At 39.6% G+C, this 10000-nt stretch overlaps 1 protein-coding gene across 2 annotated transcripts in view; it reads left to right on the top strand.

Moving 5' to 3' along the window:
• Positions 1-4370: 4370 nt before the first annotated feature.
• Positions 4371-10000, top strand: part of LOC113802597 (uncharacterized) — a 15271-nt gene continuing 9641 nt past the window's right edge. Inside the window, exons 1-2 of one of the 2 annotated variants that reach the window (XM_027353205.2) lie at positions 4371-4543; positions 6725-9302. In XM_027353205.2, coding sequence (XP_027209006.2) covers positions 6763-9302 — 2540 coding nt within the window. In that variant the 5' untranslated portion in view covers positions 4371-4543; positions 6725-6762. Of the gene's footprint in view, positions 4544-5529; positions 5669-6724; positions 9303-10000 lie in introns of those variants that run through there. The other variant, XM_070136383.1, reaches the window with a different exon arrangement.

Here is a 10000-nt window from a genome sequence, read left to right as displayed (position 1 = left end):
TAAATGCATCGAGAGCCGCCACTAGGGTTTCCAAAGACTCAGATAGAATGGCAACGTCATCAGCAAAGTCAAGGTCTGTAACCTTGATATTGCCCAGCGTTGCCCCACAATGACTTTGAACAGTAGCTCTGCCCAGTATCCAGTCCATGCAAGTGTTGAAAAGAGTTGGTGCAAGGACACAGCCTTGCCTCACTCCTGAACTAACAGGAAAGAAGCTCGACAGGCCCCCACCACACTTTACAGCACTTTCAGTACCAGTATACAGGCTTGCTATTAGTCCAATAATCCTTGTTGGTATTCCTCTCAGCCTCAGGATCTCCCAAAGTGACTCCCGATGCACCGTATCGAACGCCTTCTTGAGATCGATGTAGGCTGCAAGCAGCCCACGCCCGAACTCACGACGGCGCTCTACAATGACTCGAAGCGCGAGGATACGGTCTATTGTGGACTTACCAGGAGTGAATCCGGATTGCTCCAGTCTCTGGTGCCTCAGTAGATGGTCTCTGATACGTCTCAGAAGGATGTGGGCAAGAACCTTGCCTGGTACACTGAGCAGTGTGATGCCTCGGTGATTGCTGCAGTCCCAACGGTCCCCCTTCCCCTTCCAGAGAGGGATGACCACACCCCTCAACAGGTCAGGAGGAATGGAACCGGACTGCCAGATGGCAGCCAGGACAGCATGTAACCCCCGTGCCATAGGTTCACCACCAGCCTTTAACAGTTCAGCTGGTATGCCGCAGATACCAGCTGCTTTACCACTCTTCAGCTTGGAAATCGCCCCCCTAACTTCAGTTAGGGAGGGAGGGTCCTCACTGATAGGTGGATTCGGCAGCGGGATCTCGACACTACCCGCATCCAAGTTAACTGTTGGTGGGTCAACCTGGTACAGCTGCTCAAAATACTCAGCCCAACGTCCCCGCACCGCAACAGGATCTGAAACGATCTGACCACTTACTGAGCGAACTGCTGTCACCTGTGAAGAGGGGTTGGAGTTCAGCTTTCTCAGGGCTTGGTATGCAGGACGAAGGTCATTTACTAAGAAATGGCCTTCTACCTCCTCTGCAAGACTCCTAATAAACTGTTCCTTGTCCCTTCTTAACAGGGACCGAGTTCTGCGCACATGAGAACGGTGCAATTCCCGATCCCCTGTCAGACGAGCCGCACGACATGCATCAGTGGCTTCCAGTGTCTCCCGCGAGATGGAATTCTGTACTGCTCTCGGGCGTACACCAATCGTATCTTGAGCTGTATCAAGCGTTTCACGCTTAAAGGTATCCCACAGAAGAACAGGGTCTGTCAGACTGCCAAGCACTGCGAAACGATCAGAGATTGCCTCAGCAAACCTGTGGGCACACTCCCCCTCCCTCAGCCTGTCCAAATGAAACACCCTAGGGTGATCATTTGACCGCTGGGGGGTTTTGAAGTGGACCCGGAGGGTAGCCACAACCAATCTATGGTCAGTACCACAGAACTCAGCACTCCTGAACACCCTGCAATTCTGAAGGATCCTCCAACGAGTGCTAACAAGTATGTGGTCGATCTCCTTGGCTGCGTTACCCGCATCACTGTACCATGTCCAGCGATGTGGGTCTGGGCGCTGGTACCAGGAGCCAGAAATCCTCAATTTCTGGGATCTTGCAAAGTCCCGGAAAAGGAGGCTATTCTCGCTACCGGCATCAGCTCCTGAACCATGGGGACCGACAGACATCTCATAGCCAGCTCGATCACAGCCAGATACCGCATTGAAGTCGCCCAGAACAATGCGAATATCTCGTCGAGGACATCTGTCTGCCACAGATGTAAGTTTGGCGTAGAACATCTCTTTCACGTCAAGTTTACAAACATCGGTAGGAGCGTACACAGCAATAAGAGACATGAAGCCAAAAGAAAGCTTCAATCTCAATACCATTATACGCTCATCAACAGGAGTAACCTCTACTACCGAGGGCTGGAGTCTGCTGGAGACGGCAATGGCTACTCCCTGGAGATGGTGGCCATCGCTGCGGCCCATCTTTTTTAATTATAATTGTTGTGATTTATATACTATATTGCTTGTTAGAAAATTATTTGTCATTTCGAGAGAGAGAGAAAAAATAACATGTGCAACAGAATGCTATAATCATATGTATTATAATATTGTACTAAGACCATGTAAATAACTGAAAATTTTTATGTTGTTATTTAAGTTGTTATATAACTTTTTTTTCCATTTATAGAAAAAAAAGATTATCTGCCATATGACAATATCACCATCGCAATAAAGAAAAATAATAATTAAAGATACTACTGAATATTTGAAACTAATAGATTATATCTATTACCAGTAATAAATGTATGCTGAGTAATATTTAGGATAGTATCAACCATTTTTTTGTTTGTTTGTTTGTCTTGTGCAAAGGACAGAAATACACTCGTTTAAGTAATGGCTTTATTAGAAAAATACTTCGTCATATACTGTTAGCATATAAAGTATTAATTACAAATTACAACAAATAAAAATAAAAGATAAAAAAACGTATATAATATAGCTATGCATAAGTAATGCCAGCTATATATAATGAAATATAAGAAAAAAAAAAAACAAGGAAAAATAGTACATGCAGATTTTTTTTTTTTTTTTTTTTTTTTTTTTTTTTTTTTTACAAAATCAGAAACTAAATATAACAAGGAAGGAATATTAGCATATGGAAAAGAAATGTTCAACAAATATATATATATATATATATATATATATATATATATATGTGTGTGTGTGTGTGTGTGTGTGTGTGTACATGTATATATATATATAATATATAATATATATATATATATATATATATATATATATATATATATATATATATATATATATATATATATATAGTTAATAGCAATGTTGTTTTCATGGAAACAAGTATATGGAATCAATGAGCCATATAATTCAAAATAAATTAGATAGCAAAAAGTGCTTCAAGAAATGAAAGGGCGGTATTTTCATAACTAACAGTAATTGTTTACGAGACTGACTTCCTCATCTGAGACAAAGTTCCTCAACAGCAGCCAAATGACTCTCTGGAACCTGTTTAAGCTCTAACTTGCCATATATATACAAGGAGAAGACAATGTGTGAGGGGGGTGTTGGGGGGGCAGAGCTCCCACTCAACCCTGCAATCTGTTACTTCCCTGAAAGTCAGTTGACTGCTGTTGAGGTGCTTAGCCTCAGACGAGTGTATTTTTCGTAAACAATTACCATAGATTTATGCCATGGTGAAAGTATGCTTTCGTGTAGGTGTGGAATTTAATTTAATTTTTTCTCCATGCATAACCCAAATATTATTATCATCCTAGTGACAAGTGAAGAAAGCAGTTATTATAGATTTTGTGTGTGAAAAAGCAGTGCCATAATCTAAAACATGATTCTGAGTGAAGGTATACATGTTCCCAACATAAAATCCTATTTATAAATCATATTTACATATTTGGTACAGTGATTCAGTATAGAAATTGACCTGTTACATTACTTACTTCTCTGCTGTACCTGTGGAAACGTACGATATACATAAATTTGGTGTGTTTCCTTATCTCTTTTGCAAATCATGCAAGGATAAAGGTGCCGTCACACTAGCACTTTTTCCGTCAATTACTTTACAATTTTCTGATTTTTTTTTCCCCATTTTTGAGCGAATTGTCGATTCTCCAATCAGACGACAATGATCGTTTCCGTCTGAAAACCTCAACGTCAACTTTTTCAGCCAAGCAGAGTCAGATCAAGAGCTATATTCGAGAATGTGTATTGATGTTAAGTAAAATTGTCAAAAAATGGACGGAAAAAAAGTGCTAGTGTGACACGGTCTTCACACCCACCACCCATTGTGACAGTAAAGTCGAATTTCGCGCGTCGTCTGCTTCACGATGTATTTGAACAGAGACATCTAGCATGTTCGTTTGTGGGTTATCGTACTCACAGCGGAAGTCCTTTTCTTTCCTATCTTTCCTTATAGTCTTTGTCCCTCCACAAGCACTCGAGTGTACACCTGAGTGGCATAGATAGGAAAACCTGACAATGTTCGAACCGCACAAAGTTGAGCAAATATAAAGATGGTTACCGGGAAATGCTTTATATCCTTAGAGAAATATTTTCATGCGTTTTTTCTGATTATGTTTTAATATTTCCATTATAAAACATGAATCATCATGTAAACATTTTTTCCCCCTGACGGTAAAGTGACTCCTGGTAGTCTAGGTGTTAATTGAACAAGAAACAATAATAGCAAAATTAGATGGATATGAAACATAAAATAATACCACCTTATCCATATACGAAATAGTTTTTTTCTTACATTGAAAAAGAAAAAACAAAATCGCATCAACGTTTTGTTTACAATTGTCTTCTCAGCTGGAGGGTGTGGGAGGGTGTCGGAGGTCCACCTAAAACTCGTCTAAAACCCGATAAAAGAAGAAAGAAGACATCTAAAACCCCACAAAGCAAAGAAATATCGGAGATCCATGGAATATTGACATAAAGAGCCTAAAGCCCTATAAAAGAGAAGATTATCGGATGGTGAGTTTTATAGGCTTGTCTTTCATTGGGAAACGGAGATACGTTTCTGAGGTGGATTCGGCCAGTCGTTCCCATATATTTTTTGCTTTGAAAGTCAAGTCTGAGTAATTTTCTATCTTACGTCCGTTGGTCTGACATCAACGATTTTGGTATCGCATTACTAGCACTGTCCACAATTTAAATATATAGGTTTTATTGTGCGGAAACCTCCCGTTAGCGACAAACTTGCCCCGATAGCAGGGGAGAGCATGAAAGGTTCCAGGGAAAATGCGGGGTTAAATAACACTAAGTAAATAACGCACAATGAAAATAGTCAAGGAAACAAAAACTCCTCCACATATTCACAGCAGAATAGAGCGCACACAAACTAGACGCGGAGCAGGAAAGCTACCACATAACCTAGGATTTATAAGGTATGATAATCATTCACATTAGTATTCATTGCAGGGGTCTCTGCCCCTGATGACTGCCCCATGGGGGGTTGCTGCCCCCCTACCCTGTCAAGGAAACAAAGAATCCTAAAAGTATTCACAGCAAGATAGAGTGCATACTAACTAGATGCGGAGCTGATAAGCTACTATATAATCTAGGATTTTTAAGGCATTAACCTATTGATAGATGCTCTGATGGAGAAGGCCAAGGTGGAAGCACATTGCAACCTCACGCATGAAGTCCGTTTCGGAATTGGAGCACCCTCTACATTTGGCCTTCGTGGTGGCTATGACTGAGTACCAAACACGACAGTGGCAGACAAGTGCATACCATACCTGTTTTGAATGCATATCTCGTTTCCAGAAGAATGAAAATTATACCATACTATTTCAGTTATGAACACAGATCTTGTGGTTCCAGAGAACGGGAAATTCGACCTTGAGGATATGTTAGCGATACATAGCGACATAGTCACTTAAAAAACAATATGGGATAATAACTGCCATCTATTGGCTAACTCTAATATACGTCTTAATAGTATACATATATCATTCCACTCCATCATCCGAGGCTATCTGTGTAACCTCAAGAGCTGCGCGAAACCCGTTGAGGAGAGCTCTACTGTTCTTGGTATACCTTGTTCATCCTCATTATACTACAATCTCCTCAGTATACAATACTGACTATGTCAAGGTTAGTATGCTGCTTCAGTGGGAATGTTCCAATACCTCTATGATTGTTCATAGAGGTATGTTCCAATACCTCTATGCCACTCCCCCAGGGGGGGTAGGGGTGCAGCCCCCTGCAATGAAAAGTAATGTGAATTATCATCATTATTTTCATTGTGGGTTTTATTATTAATGTTATTTAACCCCATATTTTCCTTGGAACCTTTCATGCCTTCCCGTGCTATCGGGGCCAAGTTTGTCACTAACTGGGGGTTCCCATACAATAAAACCTATATATTTGCATTGTGGACAGTGGTAGGCATACATTGATACCAAAATCATCGAAGTCCGACTAGCGGACATAAGATAGAAAATTGCCCAAGTCTGGTTGAAATTTAACCTTAAGTTTATTCACAATACCATAACCAAATTCAAATTTTCATTTGCCTTTGAAGTCATTTCCAATAGTAATGCCTTAACCTAACATTTGACTTGGTAATTTTCTGCAATACGTCCACCAAACGGATTGCGGTGTTTTCAGTATCGTTGGATTCCTCTCACCATCTACAATGCAGATATGTAAGTTTTATTGCGAGGAAACCCCGCAATTTCCCTATTACCTCTCATCCCCTCTCTAGCCAAGAATCTGGGGGTTTTGGAGGGATTCTGTGCAATATTTATTTGGAAACTAGACAGTAAGAGGAGTCCAATGATACCGAAATTGTCGCAGTCTGTTTGGTAGACATATTCCAAAAATTACCTTTGGTTTTTCAGAGGAGAAAATTTAGGCATATCTTTGTTGAAAGACCACATTTTCTTACAAATGGCCATGATCTGTAATCTGTGATGGAGAGCATAGTTTGAAGCCTAATTTATTAGTTGTATAATGTCAAATAGTTCTGTGGTCTCTATATCTGTCAGCCTTATGGCAAGTACTATCACTTCCTCTTTCCTTTTCTATGTATCTCAGGTGTAAACCTTTTGTCTGTATTATTTTGAAATCTCATCTACAGAATTCATGATCTGTGAAGTAGTAGTATCCTAAATTGTTATTATTTTATATTCTTTCTCATTTCCCCAGGGACAGCAATCAACAAGTAGCCCATTGCAATCTCCATCATGTCGGTGCTCAACAAATTACATGAAGGCTTTACAAATGAAGACCAAAATTACCTAAAGGTTTTGCAGGTTATTCGCAACCAGGGCCAGAGAGTGTTATATCAGGTCCTGCTCTGGGGTTGGCCAAATGATGTACCTGTGACAAACATGACTAAGCACTTTCTTATTGACTTGCCTCAGTCAGGAAAGATTAAACTCAAGGTGTTTGACAAAACACAGCAGTCTAATATTAATGCCGACCCAAAGGGAGACACTTATGATGTGTCACTGCTACATAAATGCATTAAGATTGCCTGTGTTGGTGTAGCACCATATGAAGATGATGCTTGGAAGCCAGGAGATGACACACGGCTTGAGTCCTTGGTGACCGAGATAAAAAATGAGAGAAATGAATTGTTTCACAAAGTAATTAGCATGGACAACAACACCATGTTCAGTAATATTGAAGAGATCAGAAAAATTTTGATTAAGACCATCGAAACTGCAGGAATTCGCTTTCATGTAGATCTTCAAGAAACTCAGAAAATCATTGCCAATGTAAATCACAATGTTAATGCAATCAGAGATGCTAGTCTTGATAAAGTGGATCTTCAGAAATATCAGAAGGTATTATTACATGAAAACTTAAAAACTTTTCTGAAGGTGAATGGCTCACAGGAGCTGAAGGAACGCATAAAGAAACTAGTGAAATTAAATCCATTCCACTTCCTTGATGGAAGTAATTACTGTTTTGAAGTTGGTAGTGTGTTCTCCAAGATTGAGATAGGGCAAGGTAATGGGGACAGTAAAAATCAGGAGATTGAATATATAGATATACTTAGACTAAGTGAATCATGTGAGAGCATATCTAGTATTGCTAGTAATAATGAAGCTGTCACGCTGATACTTTTAGAAGGGCAAGCTGGCTATGGAAAAACAACCATGTTTAAGTTTATATTAACAGACTGGGAAAGTGGCACAAATTTCATAAAGGACATAGCATCATTTGATCTAGTTCTGCCAATAATGTGTAGAGACTCACATGTAAGTAACTTTCGTGACCTTGTAAGTTCTCTTATGCCTAAAACATTGAGATCTTTCAGAAGCATAGATGATTTCATAGTCTGTACTTATAGCCTAAGAATTTTAGTTGTTGTGGATGGGCTTAATGAGATGACAAAAGATTCAAGTAAGGTATTTAATGACCTGCTATCTCGAATGAAATTGCATGATATGACTGTTCTATGCACCAGTCGGCCAGAAACAGTGAATACCCTCTTTTACCAAAGGATTCCTTCTGAACTGAAGAAGGTTCACTTGAAAATCAAAGGCGTGCCAGTAGGGCTGAGAGGGGATTTTGTACAGAAATATCATGATGAAATGATAAAAAATAACAAGAGTAAGAAGAGTACTGCTGGCCTTGTGGAGTACATCAATAGAACATCAAGTAAGCTCCAACATCACTTTAATTCACCTCTTAATCTTGTACTTTTAACTCATCTTTGGTCTATGTATCCTGACATGGTGAACAGTGTTACAACTGCAACTGAGCTGTATTCAAAAGTGGACATGTTGCGGATTAATGAGCTAAAATTAAGAGTGTCCAACAGTTATACAAATATAGATAGGACTAATGATTGTCAAAGGTTTGAGAAAGCATTGTTTGCTGAAGCACTGATATCAATCAGTAGAAATGATGCTAACTTACCAGAAAATTCAAAGCAGAGATTAAGGAAAATGTGCAATGAACTCAAGTTGGATTTTGAGGAAGTCTTGTTTCACTTCTTAGTCATGAAGGGAACCTTTACAGTGACTGGTAGAAGTGAAGTGATCACATTCCCGCATCAGGATATTCAGGATTATTATGGAGCCAGGTGCCTGTATTTTGCTCTTTTGAGTGATAGTTATTTTGACTTCATAAAGTATGGTGTATTGAGAAAAAAATTATCTGTATGGAAAAACCTTTGGAGTGTTCTGACTTCTGAAGAACAAGTGCCCTTACTGCCTGAGGCCCTGACAGAGCCACATCCCTTCCAAACACGAAGAACCATATCCAAAATTTTAGAAGAAGTCCATGGTACCAAGGTTGACTCCATAAACTTTTCCAGGTACCACAATGTGCTAAAGCACCTTGCAGGGCTTCTAGGTCAGCATGTACACCAGGTACCTGATGAGCTTTCCAAAGAGCTGCTCAAATTGTTCTGCCATGCTAATGTTGTCAGGAGAGATCAATGGCTTGATATCCTGAGGGAAGTGAAATGTGATGCATCAACATCAAAGTACATTGCCACCTTCGTCTCCCAGAGCTGTAAGGGTCACATCTATGTCAATGACGAGGAGGTAGGAATCTATGCCTCACTCATGCCCCATTCCAAGCCAGAAAAAGTGACTCTAGAATTAATAAGCAATCCGCGAGAGATTCCACGTCTGCCAGAGCTCCTCAGGGCAGTCGGCAACCATGAGGGTGTTCAGGTGAATCTGAAGCTCCATTATGACTTTGTGCATGGACAGGAATCAGATCAACTGCTTGATCATCTGAAGTCTGAACATGGAGATCTAAGGTATGTTTTGGATGGGATAAGATATGGGGTACATTTTGTTGTTGTAGGGCAGAAGATAAAAAAAGATTGTATTTGATTTTTTTTTCTTAAAGTTCAGAAATGAGTTTCTGTAGTCCTGTGGTAAACCACCCTACTGAGTGGCAACACCTTCAGAATATTAGTAGTAAAAATTAACATCTGGAAGAATGAATGTGGTTTGGCGTGTATCAAGGTAGAATACTTTCACATTACCCATGCAGCACTCGGCTGGTTTGAAAAATACTTACCTCAGATCTGGAAAAATTTGCATATATGGATACATCACATGTTATACCAAAAATTAAGATCATAACATGATCAGTTTATTAACAATAATCTTCTCCCTGTTGGAATTTAAAACTATTTGTACCTAGGCTGCTGCTGTGGAAGTTCTTACATATATTGTTTACACTTGTTTATTCCTTTTTATCTTAAATATATTTAAACTTTGTTACTTTCATCCTTATCATTTGTCATTTAAGCTAGATAATCATAGGGAGGGTGATTGTGAATTAGTAATTTTTGTTTATATTTTTTAACAAATGTTAAAAAAAACAAATTTGATTTCCATTCCTCCTATCTCACACATACACACACACATGCATGTACACACACGCACACACACATACGGAAGCACACACACATACGCATGCACACACACATACGCACGCACACACACA

The sequence above is a fragment of the Penaeus vannamei genome, chromosome 22 (genome assembly GCF_042767895.1).
Source record: "Penaeus vannamei isolate JL-2024 chromosome 22, ASM4276789v1, whole genome shotgun sequence".
Classification (NCBI taxonomy): Eukaryota; Metazoa; Arthropoda; class Malacostraca; order Decapoda; family Penaeidae; genus Penaeus; species Penaeus vannamei.
The sequence above is the reverse complement of the archived record's forward strand: the minus strand, read 5'-3'. Positions and strand labels throughout refer to the sequence as shown.